Source organism: Pecten maximus, chromosome 1 (assembly GCF_902652985.1).
Source record: "Pecten maximus chromosome 1, xPecMax1.1, whole genome shotgun sequence".
Taxonomy (NCBI): Eukaryota; Metazoa; Mollusca; class Bivalvia; order Pectinida; family Pectinidae; genus Pecten; species Pecten maximus.
The window spans coordinates 29,403,009-29,423,462 of record NC_047015.1 but is presented as its reverse complement, the minus strand read 5'-3'; the positions used below and the strand labels follow the sequence as shown (position 1 = coordinate 29,423,462).

The 20,454-nt window shown below is 34.1% G+C and overlaps 1 protein-coding gene across 1 annotated transcript in view; it reads left to right on the top strand.

Annotated features, from left to right (window-relative positions):
* The window catches only part of LOC117337743 (protocadherin Fat 4-like), a 142,274-nt gene that overhangs the window by 52,708 nt on the left and 69,112 nt on the right, over positions 1-20,454 (top strand). Inside the window, exons 34-46 of the mRNA XM_033898885.1 lie at positions 6,856-6,983; positions 7,860-7,987; positions 12,089-12,264; positions 13,388-13,623; positions 13,820-13,896; positions 16,061-16,145; positions 16,301-16,426; positions 17,091-17,149; positions 17,390-17,636; positions 18,334-18,546; positions 18,731-18,822; positions 19,788-19,947; positions 20,188-20,284. Coding sequence (XP_033754776.1) covers positions 6,856-6,983; positions 7,860-7,987; positions 12,089-12,264; positions 13,388-13,623; positions 13,820-13,896; positions 16,061-16,145; positions 16,301-16,426; positions 17,091-17,149; positions 17,390-17,636; positions 18,334-18,546; positions 18,731-18,822; positions 19,788-19,947; positions 20,188-20,284 — 1,824 coding nt within the window. The remainder of the gene's footprint in view (positions 1-6,855; positions 6,984-7,859; positions 7,988-12,088; positions 12,265-13,387; positions 13,624-13,819; positions 13,897-16,060; positions 16,146-16,300; positions 16,427-17,090; positions 17,150-17,389; positions 17,637-18,333; positions 18,547-18,730; positions 18,823-19,787; positions 19,948-20,187; positions 20,285-20,454) is intronic.

The following is a 20,454-nucleotide window of genomic DNA, read 5'->3' as shown; positions in this document are numbered from 1 at the left end:
ATTAAAAGTTTAGTGTTGCTAAAAAGAGCTATCACTAAACACTAAAACTGCGACCCTCTTGATCTTTTTGGTAGCCTCTATTCTTATACTCCACCAGCCAGTGGGTAATGGCAGCCTCCTTAGTGGTCTTTGGGAAAAGAATTCTTCTCTTGATCAGTACCTGTCTCATCGTTGACAAAACCATGACCTTGATCCTGACCTTTGTCTAGACTGTGATCTCTCCATAGACTTTGACCTACTGAAGGTTTCCGAACAGGAGATAATCCTTTTCAGTCCTATCCTCAGTTTCTGCATTGAAAATGAAATATTTATGTATATTGCATATTAAATTAAACATTTATTTTTTCAGACAAAGAGAATATAGTTCTTCACCTTCAAATTCAAATGATTATATAATTAATGATTAAAAAATTATCACAATTGAATTCAGAACATTTTTTTTTTGTTTGCATTTTGTTGATATTTTACTGATTTCAAATCAGATTACAGATGTTTTCTCACAATGACCAACCTGTTAACTTCCGTTTAAAACAAGAATCTTCAGAGTCACTTTCCTCATATCTCACTTTCTGTTTCATTATTTTCCGACTCAGCTGAAAACCAACTGGGGTGTTGTGTATTTTCATCTTCGTTTCTATCATTTTCGTTGCTTACTTTTCTCCCAATGTTTTATGTAAAGCATTTGTATCCCATGCAGTACCTACAACAACAAAAATACAAATTTAAATTAAGTATCCTTTTCGTTACTTATTTTTCAAACTTAAGTTCATACGTCACTTATTTTTCAAACGTATGTTCATAGATCAAAATTATACAATCAATATCGGTATTTTGTGAGAGAATTTTGGACAGACATTACGTGCAATGAGTATCAGTCATTAAATTGGAAAATTACAAATTCTACAGGGTTTTGTGTGCTATGGCAATTTAGTCTAGGTCAGATCAATGAATGCTGCTGTTGGTAAATTTAATCTTTCTGAATATTCAATAATACCAATATCGGTTCTGATTCAAAAAAATCTGTAAATGCATGTCCACTGCAGGAGGATTTTTTTTCCACTACAAGAAGATATCACTATAGACATGGTCCATCGTCTCACAAATTAATTTTAACTCACTTTCATATCATTTCATTTCCCTTAAATCATGACTGGAACACAATATTTGTATTTTCAATATTTGTCATTTTTTGGTCAAATTATTACGTTAATTAGACGTAAATGTCTGACGTCAATGTGACGTCTGTATATTTACGTCGTATTTACGTCAAATACTGGTCATTGACGTCCTGACCTGAATTTGACGTAAATCTGACGTCGCATGCCTGCTTGGATGCTATTTACAATAGTGTAATAATGATAGCTTTTAATCAATTATCAAGGTAGCTTTATCAATGAATGATGGTTAAGTAGTATTATCAGTTGACAGTAATAGGACATCGAAAATGTTCAGAAATATATATTGCTCAAATGAGGTACCAAAAAAGGTCTTTATATACAGGTCAAGATTTTAGCGCCAGCCAGATGATTTTGATCCGCCATAAGTCCCTTGATATATATAGTTTATATATATTTCATGTAAATGTTCAGGACCTATGTAAACTTATGTAATTATATCAATAATGAACTTGTCAAATTATTTTTCAAGATTAAGGTTAACATTTGCAATTTACTATCCTATCAGGTTTAAATTTGTTTTCAACAAAAAAGTATGTAACTAGCAATTAAATGTCAAAGTAACACCATCATAGCAAATATGTACTTTTTTTACCCTAAAGGGTCGGACACACAGCTGTGCTCTTTCTGTCTTGTCAGTGTTCTAGTTTACGTTATACTGCGCAATCATATTCATCATAAGATTAGGACAAAGTTACTTTTTTCACAGTTCAACAGGTAGCATGCACACGTATACCTTATTTGAACTTAAAGAAAACAGCATTAACATGAGTTAGAATTAAGCTGTTGTTAGCCAGCAATTGATTGAAACTGAAACTGCAATATTGTAAAACGTAAACTACTAGTTCCCTCAGCAATTAAGCCCACTGTTATGAAATGGAGGTCTTTTCCAATCGCCATGCGTACGTGGGCCGTCCATCTTTGGTTCTTGGTCTGCCGTCAGTTTAACACGTCTTGTTATTGCTATTTCCTTGCTACAACGTTGCGCATTTTTGATTTAGGGACTTATAAATAACAGAATCGCTGACTGGCGGCCATTTAGTATTTTCACAATAAAATCATAATCATTATTTCGTGAGAATTACTGAATGAATTTTTTTTCAAATTTCATATGTAGCAGATCAATGCTCTTGTCTGAGAATGCTTTGACTTGATTTCCAATGTTCAAAATTTTCTCTTGAAACAGATAACTTTTCTTTTTTAGTGGCATGGTAACAATAGAAGGATCTGTCAATTCAAGGGACAATAATACAATTACATTCAACGTCAGTGTAAATGATGGGAAACATGTGAGTATTTTAATTGTTAAATCTGAATTGAAAGTCCTTAAATATATCTTTATTCAATAGCTTTCTAACTACTAAGCTAATTTCACAATCGTCATATGTACTTAAATGTTTGTTATTCTAAGAGTCCCCGCGTAAATCATCCTCATCTCTTACAGGCAGTGCCGGCTACCGTCAGAGTACATGTGATTGATGTCAATGACAACGCCCCAAGGTTTGAAAATCCTACATATATATTTGATATAGCAGAGGAACAAGAAAATATTATAGCTGGTAGTGTGATGGTAAGTGAAAGCAATATTTTATACATTCGTACATCATTATAACAAATATTTCTTCTAAATATATGAAGCGTATGTTTAAAATTATCGTACATATTATTATGAAATCCTTTTTTTCCTACGTCTAATTGTTTATGCCTACTCCTGTAGCTTTAGGAGTAAATGTCATTCTTATGTAGATGAGGATTTTTTAAATAATAATTAATATTCGACATTTAATCTTCACAAATAATCGAGATTTCTCATACATGCTTGAATTTCTATTTGTATATAACAATCAAAATGTGAAATAGTCAGTTTGAATGCCAAATCACTCTAAGGCTTGTTTAGACATTCAATATCAAGCTTATGTAAGATAGATGTCGAACATGTGTATGTATAGCAAAACGAACTGTTTAGTTATCTTGCCTGCGGAATTATGCACAGATTCATAGGAAGCGAGGTGAATGTCATATTGTCCTTATCGGCCACCCATATTTTCACCCCAATTGCGGTCGAAAACATATGCCTCTTCTTCCCCTTTAAACATAGATATAGTAGATAAGGAACTGGGATATATACTATATTAAAGATTGAATGCCAACAGTATGCTCACCTTTTCTTCTTGTTATTTTGTTTCGATGCGTTTTTTTTATTTTACCAGGCCACCGACGACGATTTTGGTGACAATGGCAAACTCCAATATACAATACTGCCGCCATGGTAATATACTATCAAGTTATCTCCTTTCGGTTATATCTATGCAATGTAAACGTTATTATCACTGATCAAATTATATATGATTCGAATGTATCCAGTAACCTAACTACACCTGTAAAGATATATCTGACATTGTAGCCTTTATATCAAATACATTGTCGCTCACACAAGTCAGAACTTATTCATCTATTTATACATTTATTTATTGATTTATCTTTTGATTGAGTTAACATATATTCAATTCATCAACAGGAACAGTTCCTTCAGTGTAAACCAAACAGGACAAATTGAAGTGATATCCACACTTGACAGAGAAAACCTAGTTTCCAGTCAAATAACACTGCTGGTAATGGCACAAGATATGGGAACTCCGTCTCTTATGTCTATAGCCACAGTTTATGTGAACGTGCAAGATGTAAACGACCACGCCCCTCACTTCATGGATTCTGTAATGAACATAACCATTACCAAGGGACAGAATGTTTCCTCTTCAGTCCAGGTAAGATTACTTTTTCTCTTACCCTGGACAGGGCTATCCACAGTTTACCGGGTGTTGTTTCCCTATCTCACCCTCGGGAAAAGACAAGCTACACGTGCTCTTTGAACGCACCCTTGTTCTCGATAGGGTGACGTCACTATGACCTGGCTCGGAACTACCTTTACGGGGTTACACACATGCATGTGTTCGTCTGTGTGTTTACCTGTGTGCATGTATCATTATTCACAAAATAAATTAGAATAAGTATTAATAATCAGCGTTAACTGAGTGTTCGGTGTTCTTTTAGACAAGCTTATCGGAACTATAGTTAGCATGAAAACAACATCGTAAGGTGTAAAGTGTCTGCTGCAGCCTTATCACAACATTCATCCGCCGTCCGCGTGTTGTTGTTTACATACGTTTGGATTTGTTTCTTACTACGATTGGAAAACAGAGTAACAGAAAAAAATAATAATACACCCCTTTTGTGATGAGATAGGGTGATCTCAACTCGGGGGGGGGGGGGGGGGGGGGGGGGGGGGGGGGCTTCTTAAGTTCCTAAAGGCAAGGCTTACCGAGGCTAAACAATCCTCCCCTCGGGTTGAGATCAACTAAGACTAAGACAACAGTTATTAGCATAGGAGAACTGGTAGCTACGGAGAAGCTACGGAGAATTCAGATTTAGTTTTGCTGAAAGTTTAAGAGCTGTAAAAAAGACTTGTAACATTGATGTTTCATTCATTTCAGGCATATGACGAAGACGAAGGTAGGAATAGCGACATATATTACAGTATCGGACACACTAACAATTCCTTACTGACGATAGAGAATAATGTGTTGAGATCTACGTCACCGCTTGCATACGGGGTGTACGAGGTGGAGGTTATAGCATACAACACTGAGTCGTACACATCACCACTATTAAAAAACGGTACCCTGACGGTGTACATTCGTGTTAAGGTTTGTATATAATGTTAAGTCAGATTTGTATATCATTGTATATCTAACGTAATGGAAATAAACTAATCCATCATATAAAAAACTGGAACTATTCGTAAATTGCCATGTTACAGTTGATATTTCCGATTACTCAGCCAAATGATATTGGGCAGTTTATCTAATTGAATGCTTGTTTCGATATCAGGATATCAATGATTACAGCCCGAAGTTTGATGACACGTCCTACGCATTTTCTCTACCTGAGGATTTTCAAGTTGGAAACATAGTTAATCAAAGGTACTATTTTATATATGTATCACATTCTTAAAACTTGAATGTTAATGTAAATTATATTTACAAAAAAACTGTATCCATGTATATTTGTATATAATAAGGCAATTAATTTGGTGTGATTTTTTTAATATGTAGAGATGTCTTATACATGTAATCCAAACTATATTTGTATTTTATATTTGAACCGTTTTTGTTAATTTATAATGCATGACACTACTAAAGTAAACGGATGTGATTATATGATAGTAACGATAATTACAATAATTATACAAAATATCAATAAATGTCGGAATTTATCGGTCAGTCATGGTGATGCATTCGATCACAAAGACTTATCACCTACAGAGTTATATCTAAACTGTATATATGTGTTATATTTACTTTTTTACTTCATGTTATTCATTACAATCTGAATCGTTTTCATTTTTCCTAACCTTTTCAACCTTTTTACTCCTTATTTTGTCAATCATTTTCCGTTTTCTCTTTATTCTCGCAGTCGTTTTTTTTTTATTCATGGCTATCTCATCTGGGTTTAATATGTTTTGGCTTTGTATTATATACGTTTCGGTTTTTCTTCAGAATAATACAGGTTTATCTATAAACCGCTAATCAAGCGCAATACTTACTACACTCTCTGTCAGTTTTTATGAAACCCGACACTTAGGTCACCCTACATTATTTTGCGTTTGAAATAGAGTGCTGGTTTAATCACTTTAGACGGAATAAGTAAAGTAAATAAAATTACAATTACTTGCCATAGAATGCGTTTTTAGGACCGAATTAAAGGCACTAATACTAGTTATATTCGCTATAGCCATACCTTTCAAAACTATATCAATATACAGAGCTCACACTCTTTAGATACATTGAATATCTGCTGCAATTAGTGGGGACCGCAATATGAATCGGAAATATTATATTATATTACTTTCCTTTATTGTCCGTTTAGTAACATACATGCACAAGACGATGACGAGACTCCCGAATATAACACTGTCACCTACTCTATACCAAACGGAGACAACTATTTTGAGATCGACCCACAAAACGCTGCACTACGACTCATCAAACCTTTTAACTATGAAATAGAACCACTCATCCATTTCCAGGTGGGTAAACTAACATTTACATATATGATGTGGTAAGGGTATTTGGTTGTAAACGGAATTCCACTGAAGCTCTTTGCTGTTTCCATTGTTCGTCTGGCTTATATTAGTATTTGAGCATTTCATCATGTTTGTTTTATTTAATTTTTTAATGCGCCCTGCCACCATGAATCATTAAGGTAATTAAGCAAACTACTCGTTGTATATACATGTATTTTGATTTTTTTTCAGGTAACAGCGGGTGACGGAGACAGTACACACCAAGTCAGTGTCAACGTTAGTGTGACAGTGTCCGATGTTAACGACCACGCCCCCGTGTTTACGGCAGGTTTGTATTCAAACGAATATCCGAATACAATAATTAAACTCTACATTCTGCGTTGAAACACTTTTTGCCTTTATGTGTTTGAAAAAATGCTTGATATCGATCTTTGGAATCATGTTTGCTGCCACCGTCTTAATGATGTCTATGGCAATAAATCTACATTTTCGTTTTGGTTCTTATTTAATATGACGGTTTTTTTCGTGTGAATATATTATTGATTTGATATTTTAACCACTCCGTATGGTTGATTTGTATTTACCTTTTCTATGCAGCTCTATACAACTGTACAGTCAGCGAAAATGTTACCACTCCGATCACTTGCCATCCACCCATAAATGCTACCGACGGCGATGGTGGAACTAACGGGGAAATACGTTATTCCTTAGTAGGACAAATGAAGGTATCACTTTATAATGTATTGGTTTATCAATAACATTTCCATATATATGATCAATCTTTACGTCAATTGTTTTATATTACACTGGTGCTAAAGCTCAACTTGAATATTATTACTTTAGTCTACCCTGATGAGTGTTACATGGTTATCAATGAAGTACTGATATTAAGTTAACTATAGTTTATCCACAGCCATACTATGTATATGATCATTAATAATTTTTTAAAATGCACCCCTCCACACCCTCCCCTTGTAAAATCGAGCCTCCTTTCGTAATAATTTACACACAAGTATTTTCTGAATGTATTGTACTGTTCTTAGCTACAACTTCTTTTTAGACTTTTCCTCACATTTGGTAATTTTTTATTTAGAATATTAAAGAATATCAAAATTTCAATCTCAATTTTTGATTTTTTTTAAGGAAGTGCACATTGATTATATCCCTTTATGGTATTAAATGTACATTTAAATGTAGGATGCTGTATGAGTGTATGATTCGAACATTGGAAATAAACTGTTTTTGTTAGTTCAAATAGTTTATTGACTTTCAGAGATGTGATGTTAAATACAGTCACGTAAAATGTCATAATTTGACATTTTTTTTTTTGTCATACACTTTAGTTCAATGACATGTTATTCAAGTGAATTTTCTCCGTAATGGTAAGGCATAGACCACTAATATTTTGGATTTACATATTACACAATATAGGCTTTCAGAAAATGTAATCAACTAAATTGATGGTCATATATAGTATGATGGCGTTTATCCATCCGGTTTACGATATATTCATATATGTGTTCAAAAATCAATTATATATATACTAATATACTTACCCATGAAACATGTACTATGATGATGCTCTGTTTCTGGTATTTCAGGACGTTTTCACAGTTAACAACATTAGCGGAATAATCTACCCCTACTCGTCTCTGGACTATGATAAAGGCGTACGAACTTACGTAGTGTCAATACTGGTCACGGATAATGGCAGACCTAAAAGGACGGGGTAAATGTATATTAAGTATTTTTGACTTTTTTTCAGTAAAAGTTGTTAACCGGTAAACGTTTTTGACAGTTGACCGGCAAAGACTTTTCGCACTCGCCCAAACATTACAATGATTACAATGAAGCGTCTTTCTGATCGTGATTTGTAAATAGTATCCATACAAACGCACAGTGATGAATTATGATCCGAAGTCAGAATATTTCGAAGAACTCTCCGACCAGGGTTTACTATATCTAATTGTAGACAGGGAATCAGCTAACACAAAGAATATCATAAAAGGGTGTGTAAGAATAGTTACAGCGTACTGCAAGACCAAAGGGATGGTAACTTTGGAGCTCAAAAGTGAAAAAAAAAACAAAAAAAACCACACAAAGACAAAAAAAAAAGGATTCAACAGGTTTTACTGAATATTTTTACGCGAGCTCAGCCTAATAAAAACAAGTCTATCTCTGAATCTTGTGGATTATTAAGGTAACAAAACAATTGTTTCATGACTTATCAGCCAACAGTCAAAATTAATATGAAACAGGCAATGCCTGAAAAGAGCGAAGCTAGCTAGTATGCCAGTGTATAACATAAAATATAGTGACAAACGTTTCGCCGTTTAATAACGAGAAAGTAATAATAACCGGAAACCAGAAAGACTTTTCTGAAGATGCTACATTGTATTTCTCAGAAACTTGTGAAATGCTTTTGTAGTATGTATGGTCAATATCAACATGCAAAGGATTTTTTGTGAATTGGTTATCTCCATTGCTTTGTGCTGACTGTCAAAACCCAACATTTTTTTTTTCTGTTTGGGGTTGACCATTTGGAATTGTAGTCGCCCTTGGTTTTGCATAGTACAGTATGTGTGATCATTACCAGAGACATATGAATGATTTATTGCATATAATGTGTTTATATACCAGACATATATCTCTGTATATACCTAAAATGAGAGTTTTCTAAACAGCAGTTCAACTGTAGGTATATGGCCCATGTAGTTGAAGGATCAAAGCATGACATTTAATACATGCCAATTATTTCCATTGCTTCCTTCCAACCATACTTTTATGTGAATGTCCAAATGAATTGCTGCTGCTTTCACTTCAGAAAGTGTAGCCCAACCATTATTGAATAGCATATGTGTCCTGTATGTGGAATTAGAAATTGATGTGTTTTGAACCAATTTTAATTTTTTTTTTTTTTAATCTTCCTAGAAAATCCAGTTTTTATACATATCTCTACAGATGTGCTTTCTCAGTCTTTGAGAAAAATCACCATGTAATGATCATGCAATGATAAACATACAATTGCATCACTTCAACACCAATGGTGAACATGTAAACTTGATTCACAGGAGCATGTCTAGTCTTATATTTAAAAATAAATACATTTTGTAGCCAGAAATAGTGGTATGTTAATTTATATAGGTATTTCTAGCTATTTTTTAATGTAAGACAAGACATGTCCCTGTGGTTGATTAGAGGAACAATTGTTAAGTTCCAATGTAGACAGAGCTATAGCCAAGACACTGGACTGTTAATTGTCTTTGATTATTTTCCCCTTATTAGCCTTGATACAAAGTAGAATAATCAGTAAGCTTAAATGAGTAATTTAAAATATGTAATACCCAAACCTGTATAGTAATTAAAACTATAAAGTGCAGTACAGTACAGTACAGGTCTAACAATGTTATTTCTAGTTATAACCAGAAGTGGATCCAGGATGGATAAAAAAAATCTAGACAACAGTTACACTTCAGGATGTCAATCGATTTTATTTCTGCTTAATTTCACAATCAATATAACACTTGAGAAAGATGAAGTATTTTGTTGTTCATGGTGCAAATGCAGCAGCTCATATCTATGTAGTTGTTGTTCTAGCCTCTTTATTTTAGCTGCTGCTGACAAAACTTCCAAAGCTGTATCTGAAAAAATACAATAGTTACAAATGTTTTTTTTTCTTTCATATTTTTCATTTAATGACACCACTCTTAAACTAAAGCTTTCATTTTTCTACATATCCGGAGTATGCTTTACAATATCTCAACAAATAGGATGTATATATTCTATGTATGTGCTTTTCCCACCCTATACATGGAGTCTTTTGACATGCAAGTGTTTACTTTATAGACAAGAAAATAGAAAACATATGTACATACATTTTACATGTATTTTAATTGGTAAATTAGAAAGCTCAGGATTCATATCAGGCAAGGTCATGGATGTTAGAATACTCAGGGGGTGGGGTCGGATAAGATATGTTTACTGATTGTGGATAAGGTCATGGATTAATAACACTCAGGGATTAGATTAGACAATTTCAAAATTTCACTTGTATTATATTGTAGTTACCGACGTTTATTATAGAGGAAGGAAAATTAAATGCATACAATTAGTCAAGCTGTCACACCATTATGTTTGACTGGTTTTTAGATTCAAATGTGGTTTATTAAATATTTAGTTATAGAATATTTTCATTTTCACTCAATGCCAATATGATAATCAACAGGAAAGTGTTCCATTAAAAAAGTATCACATTATCATTAGATATCCCAAATATTAGTGCCAAATGGAAGCATTCCAGTAATATACACATTTCACGTGGCAGTACATTTAGTAATCTGTGAGGGGAAAATAAGGTTAAGTGTGAATCAGATGTAATTTTGCAACATTAATATTGTTGGTAACAGTAACATAGCTGGTAACTACAATGTAAACTTAATGTCTCTACCAACCTTATGTATATACTGTGTTCTATAGTAGAATTAGAAATACAGTAAGATTTGAGAGATTATCATCTTTTAATTAAAACTGGTATTGGGCACCATTGATACATGTATAAGGCATGATCTAAACAATATTATAATTATACATATTTATTGAAAAAAAACTTAATTTATGGTACATCACTACAAAAAAAATCCTACTTTCAGTTTTGAAATATCAAGATGGACTGAGAAATCAATGGAAACAAATATTTTGGCATACTATTGAAATTGATAGCTAATGAATTTGATATAACCACACGAACATGTCTCGTCTTATATTTTAAAAATAGCCAGAAATACTTATATATAAAGTCTTCATATAGGTATATCTGGCTATTTTTTTTATATAAGGCTAGGCATGCCCCTGTGGTATAAGCTAACTGTAATAATAGCATGCATACATGATGAGTGTGTTTCAAATGGTATCAGATAGCCCGAGTTTCCTCTGTCCCTAACACTACAGCAGACATACAATGATACATATCAGACTGCAGTATAACGTTAGGCAAACCTTGCCACTAGAAAGTGAAAGTACACTGTTGATGACTAAATACATGAAGACAAGATTCCAACCTTTCGCAGTAAATACATGTACTTCACATACATGTACTTCGTTACACTAGTCTTACTGTATAGTACACAACGGTGACATTATCTTGTTGCTTCTACTTTCGTTTTGACATGCTTTTGTACGCCTTCACCCACCGCCAGCTCATTTTTATGTCGCTTTTACTTACGTTTTAGGTTCCATGAATTGTAGAATATACAACACCGCCCTCCAATCTATCAGGGTATCGGCCGTAACTGTTGCCAGTTCCCCACGAGCACGTTTTCACCATTTTCTGTTTACATATGTATTCTCGCGGTGTTCAACTGAGGTCCGACAAGTTGACGGAGGTAATGGCGGACAATCGACCTCGCGATCTGATTGGCTAGATTTATATAGCAACATTTTCAGGCTGTACCATCCCGTACGACGTTATGCGAAGCTGGACTAGAATAATGTACATACGTGCACGTTAACGGAAAAGAGCTTCGCTCGGGCAGCTTCGCTCTTATAACATAATAAACAAAATTAAAAATTTTGTTTTATAAAGGTTATACTTCACTTGAATTGGACAAAGTTGTGTTGTTTGAATACGATTTATATCGACAGTAACTTTGATTTGTGACAAACGACATGAAGTGACTTGGAAATGATACATTAGATATATGTAAAAAATATTAGACGTATGATCGGCGTAAAGTATCATTCTAACGGTTTATATAAACTGCTTATCACTGAAGAAGTATTTTAATACTTATCAAGCTTCAAATCTCTATCACCCTTTCCAAAAACATTACAGCTCGGCCATGGTTGAAATAACAGTGGTAGACAAGAACGACAACCCTCCTGTAATACATGGCCCAAGTCAGCTCACCATTCCGGAGAATTCGCCTGTCAACACGCCGTTGGGAACCATATTCGCCACTGACGTGGATGTCAACGATAATTTACTATTTTCAATTAGTGATACTGCAAGTAAGAACAGCACATCAGATGATTCATAAATATTATTCTTACAATATTGGTCATTCCTCTGTTACTCCTTACCGCAAACGACTTTGATTTTAGAGTTAGTTATGCTGGTATACGCCGTTAAGTATTCTATGGTAGTTGGTAGCGTTAGTCATGCTGGTATGATCTGTTAAACACTTTATGGTTGTGTGTAGCGTTTCTTATGCTAATATAATTTTGGCAAGGTCTAATTTTAATTCTAACACGATTCGTTTGCAACGCGTGTTTTTATTGATTACGGACTATGTTCTAATCTACGATAGAACCACGATCAATCGTGTTAAGCCACGCCCCGTTTCCAGACAAAACAATGGCATCAAGTTCGCCTCCGCAACATTTATGTTTAATGACTCATGCGATTGGAATGAAAGTGAAGAAATCGAAAAGGAGGAATTAGTTAAAGATATTAAACAAAAATAGTAAATATGGTTCTTACCGTCATTTATTTATTGAAACGTTCATTCCGTCCGTGTGTAGGCATCTAGCCAAGTAAAATCCGAAATGAAATGAACAAGTGCACAGACTTCACATAACGGTTTGGCCTATAGAAACACAACAACACTGATTTTGTCAAAACGTATACTGCTGAGGAGTAAATCCAAATATGTCGTTAAATCTTCGGTAACAGGACTTTCACAACAATCCAAACACACCGCTTCGTCAACTTACAGATCGAAGTCTCGCCAGTATGGGCGTGGCCAGTTGACCGATTGTTAAAGCTTCTTTCTGATTGGTCAGTCCGCTACATTATTACAGGTCACTAGCGGAGGTCACAGAGTACTTAACAGCGTACTTATAGCGATGTAAAACAATGTTTCTAGATATATTTAACAGTAAACGTGTTCGAATAGGGATAGTACGTCGTTTTTCGTGGCTATACTGGCGATTAGAACATGAAATCTGGTTTAAACTCTCGACCGAGACTGGTATCTACAATTGATCTGAAGTGCAATCTATTGTCAGTGCCCAAATGTAAAATCCGATTATTCAAACATTTTGCTCCTTGATTTCACTTGTGCATCACAAAGTAGCTTTATGATGCAGTTTACTATTCAGTATTATTCTATTTTTACATTTGTATTACCAGATTTCCGTATCCAAAGTGACACTGGTGTACTTTTCACTCGGAAAGAGTTGGATTATGAAAACACGACCGACCAACTTCTTCGTGTGAATGTCACAGTCAGTGATGGTAAACATAATACAGAGTTTCCTATTTATGTGGCTGTAACAAACGTCAACGACGAGATCCCTGTCTTCGTGAATTCGTCCTTAACTCCAACGATATCAGAGGATATGGACAATCCGTCGTTCTTCATCCAGGTATGTCGTGTTACAGTAAATGATGACCTTCACATGATTTATATATTTGTATTACGTGTTTGCCTAGCTAACCATTCCATTCTTGTTTGGTTTTACATAAGAAATCCAAGCGAATCTTATAGCAAAATGCTGTATTTTAATTATGACATATACATGCTCGTATAAGCATACTACAAGACATATTTTTTCACAACAGGCAACAGATGCAGATGTGGATTCTTCGTTGTTCTACAGTATATCCCCACATGTCCCAAACATCCACATATTAACGAGGTAGGTGATCATCAAAAATCAACAATGAAGCAACACGAAAAAAATGGCACTCACCATCAGAAGGAGGATCGGATGTAGATCTCCTCTCCAAATGTGATAGAGATTTGGATGGTAACAAATGCTTTACAGACGTGCTAATTCTTAACCTTTGAGTACTACTCCTTATCAACAAACATTACTCATTTTCGATTAATTTGTGCTTTATTTTGTGGAAAAAGAGATAGACAAAGCTTACGCAATATTGAATTCAGCAAATATTAAAATTATCTTGCGAGAATCTAAGGTACTAAATCGACAAAAGGTTGTAATGGTTTTGATATACCTCAGTTAAGAGATTTATGTCAAACTTTCGAAAAATAGTTTTAGCTTGATGATATTTCGGGAGGACTTTTGCATAATGATTTCCCATGCATCCTAGTTCTGCTTGGTAATTTTTCGGATCAGATTCAAAATGACTGCTCATGAGACATTTTGGATTTTAACGTTAAAAATCATTTTATACATATTATTGTGACATTAGGAAGCAAAGTTGGTCACAATATAACACGATACAACAAGAGTCAGCTGATCGAATTTCATCATATTCGCATTTTGTTATGACATTATGGACAAAAAATTAATAGGAATGAAACAAGTTCTCAACTGACCTTTGATCAAGGTTATTGTATCAAATATCCAGGACAAATTTTACAACCCTCAAATTGTTATTATTCTATTGTAACAGCATAAAGTAAAGTTGGTCAAAATCAAACAATGTTTAAACGGATCAATGTTTAGGTTTTCCTCGTCAAAGATCAAGGTCAAATTTGAAATTTCTATTCTGTTTAACATTTTGTTATGGTGGCAAAACTGCTTTGAATCAAACAAATTTGTCAAGTGACCAAATCAGTAGTTCATTCGGTCTAAATATAACATATTTAAAACATTTTAATCTGCAAATTGTATAGTGACAAGAATATCAGAATTTAATTAAACTTTACTGGGTACAAGAAGAAAAGTTCAGAATACGTGATTGGTTGGTAGCCGGTTGTAGACGTGTTCAATACGACTGCTTTTCCTCATATTTAGTATGTGTTTCTTCAGCAAACCATCTGACATTCGCCTTGTTAAAACGGGTATTTGAGTCCATTTGTATGCTACTTAATAATGGTAGCTTTTAAGCAATTATCAAATTAGCTTTATCAATGAATGATGATTAAGTAGTATTATCAGTTTACAGTAATAAGACACCGAAAATGTTCTGAAACATATATTGTTAAACTTGTCTAAAAAGACCGCTCAAATGAGATACCAAAAAAGGTCTTTATAGACAGGTCAAGATTTTAGCGCCAGCCAGATGATTTTGATCCGCCACAAGTCCCTTGATATATATAGTTTATAGATATTACATGTAAATGTTCAGGACCTGTGTAAACTTATGTAATTATATCAATATTGAACTTGTCAAATTATTTTTCAAGATTAAGTTTAACATTTGCAATTTACTATCCTATCAGGTTTTAAAAAACAATTTCAACAAAAAAGTATGTAACTAGCAATTAAATGTCAAAGTAACACCATCATAACAAGCATGTACTATTTTTTACCCTAAAGGGTCGGACACACAGCTGTGCTCTTTCTGTCTTGTCAGTTTTCTAGTTTTACGTCATACTGCGCCATCATATTCATCATAAGATTAGGACAAAGTTACTTTTTTTAGAGTTCAACAGGTAGCATGCACACGTATACCTTATTTGAACTTAAAGAAAACAGCATTAACATGAGTTAGAATTAAGCTGTTGTCAGCCATTAATTGATTGAAACTGAAACTGCAATATTGTAAAACGTAAACTACTAGTTCCCTCAGTAATTAAGCCCACTGTTATGAAATGGAGGTCTTTTCCAATCGTCATGCGTACGTGGACCGGCCATCTTTGGTTCTTGGTCTGCCGTCAGTTTAACACGTCTTGTTATTGCTATTTCCTTGCTACAACGTTGCTCATTTTTTATTTAGGGACTTATAAATAACAGAATCGCTGACTGGCGGCCATTTAGTATTTTCACAATAATCTTTTTTTTTTTCAAATTTCATATGTAGCAGATCAATGCTCTTGTCTGAGAATGCTTTGACTTGATTTTCAATGTTCAAAATCTTCTCTTGAAACAGATAACTTTTCTTTTTTAGTGGCATGGTAACAATAGAAGGATCTGTCAATTCAAGGGACAATAATACAATTACATTCAACGTCAGTGTAAATGATGGGAACCATGTGAGTATTTTAATTGTTATATCTGAATTGAAAGTCCTTAAATATATCTTTATTCAATAGCTTTCTAACTACTAAGCTAATTTCACAATCGTCATATGTACTTAAATCTTTGTTATTCTAAGAGTCCCCGCGTAAATCTTCATCCTCTCTTACAGACAGTGCCGGCTACCGTCAGAGTACATGTTATTGATGTCAATGACAACGCCCCAAGGTTTGAAAATCCTACATATATCTTTGATATAGCAGAGGAACAAGAAAATGTTATGGCTGGTAGTGTGATGGTAAGTGAAAGCAATATTTTATACCTTCGTATATCATTATAACAAATATTTCTTCTAAATATATGAAGCGTATGTTTAAAATTATCGTACATATTATTATGAAATCCTTTTTTTTTCTATGTCTTATTGTTTATGCCTACTCCTGTAGCGTTAGGAGTAAATGTCATTCTTATGTAGATGAGGATTTTTTTAATAATAATTAATATTCGACATTAAATCTTCACAAATAATCGAGATTTCTCATACATACTTGAATTTATATTTGTATATATATATATATGAATTTGAGCAAACAATCAAAATCTGAAATAGTAAGTTCGAATGCCAAATCACTCTAAGGCTTGTTTAGACATTTAATATCAAGCTTATGTAAGATAGATGTCGAACATGTGTATGTATAGCAAAACGAAATGTTTAGTTATCTTGCCTGCGGAATTATGCACAGATTCATAAGAAGCGAGGTGAATGTCATATTGTCCTTATCGGCCACCCATATTTTCACCCCAATTGCGGTCGAAAACATAGACCTATCTTCCACCTTTAAACATAGATATAGTAGATAAGGAACTGAGATATATACTATATTTAAGATTGAATGCCAACAGTATGATCACCTTTTCTTCTTGTTATTTTGTTTCGATGCGTTTTTTTTTTATTTTACCAGGCCACCGACGACGATTTTGGTGACAATGGCAAACTCCAATATACAATACTGCCGCCATGGTAATATACTATCAAGTTATCTCCTTTCTGTTATATCTATGCAATGCAAACGTTATTATCACTGATCAAATTATATATGATTCGAATGTATCCAGTAACCTAACTACACTTCTAAAGATATATCTGACATTGTAGCCTTTATATCAAATACATTGCCGCTCACACAAGTCAGAACTTATTTATACATTGTTTTATTGATTATCTTTTTATTGAGTTAACATATATTCAATTCATCAACAGGAACAGTTCCTTTAGTGTAAACCAAACAGGACAAATTGAAGTGATTTCCACACTTGACAGAGAAAACCTAACTTCCAGTCAAATAACACTACTGGTAATGGCACAAGATATGGGAACTCCGTCGCTTATATCTATAGCCACAGTTTATGTGAACGTGCAAGATGTAAACGACCACGCCCCTCACTTCATGGATTCTGTAATGAACATAACCATAACCAAGGGACAGAATGTTTCCTCTTCCGTCCAGGTAAGATTAATTTTGCTCTTACCCTGGACAGGGCTATCCGCAGTTTACCGGGTGAGATTTTCTTATCTCGCCCTAAGGAAAAGTCAACCTACACATGCTCTTTGAACGCGCCCTTGTTCTCGATAGGTTCACTATGACCTGACCCGGAACTACTTTTACGGGGTCACACCTGTGTGCATGTTTCATTATTCACAAATTAGAATAAGTATTAATAATCAGAGTTAATTGAATGTTCGGTGTTCTTTTTGAAAAGCTTCGGAACTATATTTTTTATGAAATCAACATCGTAAGGTGTAAAGCATCTGCTGCAGCCTTATTACGGCATTCATCCGCCGTCCACGTGTTGTTGTTTACATACCTTTGGATTTGGTTCCTATTATGATTGGAAAAAAGAGTAACAGAAAAAATAATCATTCACCCCCTTTTGTGATGAGATATGGAGATCTCAACTCTGGGGGAGCTTCTTAAGTTCCCAAACACTCGGCAAGCCTCGCGTTTGGAAATTTAACAATCTCCCCCCTCGGGTTGTGATCCCCCTATCTCACCCCAAAAGGGGTGAACAATTATATCAAACTAAGACAGTTATTAGCATTGGAGAACTGGTAGCTACGGGGAATTAAGATATAGTTTTGCAGAAAGTTTAAGAGCTGTAAAAAAAAAAAAAAACTTGTAATATTGATGTTTCATTCCATTTCAGGCATATGACGAAGACGAAGGTAGGAATAGCGACATCTATTACAGTATCAGACACACTAACAATTCCTTACTGACGATAGAGAATAGTGTGTTGAGATCTACGTCACCACTTAAATATGGGGTGTACGAGGTGGAGGTTATAGCATACAACACTGAGCCGTACACATCGCCAATCCTTAAAAACGGTACCCTGACGGTGTACATTCGTGTAAAGGTTTGTATATAATGTTAAGTCAGATTTGTATATCATTGTATATCTAACGTAATGGAAATAAACTAATCCATCATATAAAAAACTGGAACTATTCGTAAATTGCCATGTTACAGTTGATATTTCCGATTACTCAGCCAAATGATATTGGGCAGTTTATCTAATTGAATGCTTGTTTCGATATCAGGATATCAATGATTACAGCCCGAAGTTTGATGACACGTCCTACGCATATTCTCTACCTGAGGATTTTCAAGTTGGAAACATAGTTAATCAAAGGTACTATTTTATATATGCATCACTTTCTCAAAACCTGTATGTTTATGTAAATTATATTTAAAAAAAAACACAACTTAATCCATGAACATTTGTATGTAATAATGTAGTTAATTTGTTGTGATGTTTGTAATATGTAAATACGTCATATACATGTAATCCAAACTATATTTGTATTTTATATGGGAACCGTATCTGTTAATTTATAATGCATGACACTCCTAAAGTTAACGGATGTGATTATATAATAGTAACGATAATTACAATAATTATACAAAGTATCAAAAAAAGGTCTTACTTTATCGGTCATACAAGGTGATTCATTCGATCACAAACTCAAAGACGTATCACCTATAGAGTTATATCTATACTCTATATCTGTGTTACATTTATACTGTATATGTACTTTCTTACTTGATGTTATTAATTACAATCTAAATCGTTTTTATTTTTCCTTACTTTTTCAACCTTTTTACTCCTTATTTTGTCAATCATTCCGTTTTCTCTTTATTCTCGTAGTCGTTTTTGTTTATTCACTTTCCATCCGTTTTTAATATGTTATGGCTTTGTATCATATATGTTTCGGCTTCAGAATAAAACAGGTGTATCTATAAAGCGTTAATCAAGCGCAATACTTCCTACACTCTCAGTCAGTTTTGATGAAATCAGACACTTAGGTCACCCTAAATTATTTTGCGTTTGAAATTGAGTGATGGTTTAATGACTTCGGAGGGAATGAAATGCGTAAATAAAATTACAACTGATGTTTTATTACTTGCCATGAAAAGCGTTTTAAAGAACGAATTAAAGGCACTAATAATAGTTCTATTCGCTATATCAATACATATGCAGAGCTCACATCATTAGATATATAGAAAATCTACTGCAATTAGTGGGGACCGCAATATGAATTAGGAATAGACAGTTTCCTTTGATACAAGTCATACTTTGTTTTATTGTCCGTTTAGTAACATACATGCACAAGACGAAGACGAGACTCCCGAATATAACACTGTCACCTACTCTATAGCAAACGGAGACAACTATTTTGAGATCGATCCACACAACGCTACACTACGACTCATCAAACCACTTAACTATGAAACAGAACCACTTATCCATTTCCAGGTGGGTAAACTAACATTTACATATATGATGTGGTAAGGGTATTTAGTTGTTAACGGAACTCCGCTGAAGCTTTTCGCTGTTCCCATTGTTCGTCTCTGCTTATATTATTATTTGAATGTGTTTTAAACATTTTGTTTTTATTTTATTTTTTAATTTACTTTTCAAATGGATCCTGCTATCATTAACAATTGTGATAATAAAGTGAACTACTTGTATACTTATTGATATTGATTGTTCTAGGTAACAGCGAGTGACGGAGACATTACACACCAAGTCAGTGTCAACGTTAGTGTGACAGTGTCCGATGTTAACAACCACGCCCCCGTGTTTACGTCAGGTTTGTATTTAAACGAACATTCCAAGGCATTTGAGCGATGATACTCTATTTGCTCACATTGTTGTTTGAAAAAGGTTCCCTGCAATCACATTTGCGGCTTCTATGTAGATGATGTTTATGATATAGAATCGATATTTTCATTATAATTCTTATTCAGTGTGAGTGTTTTA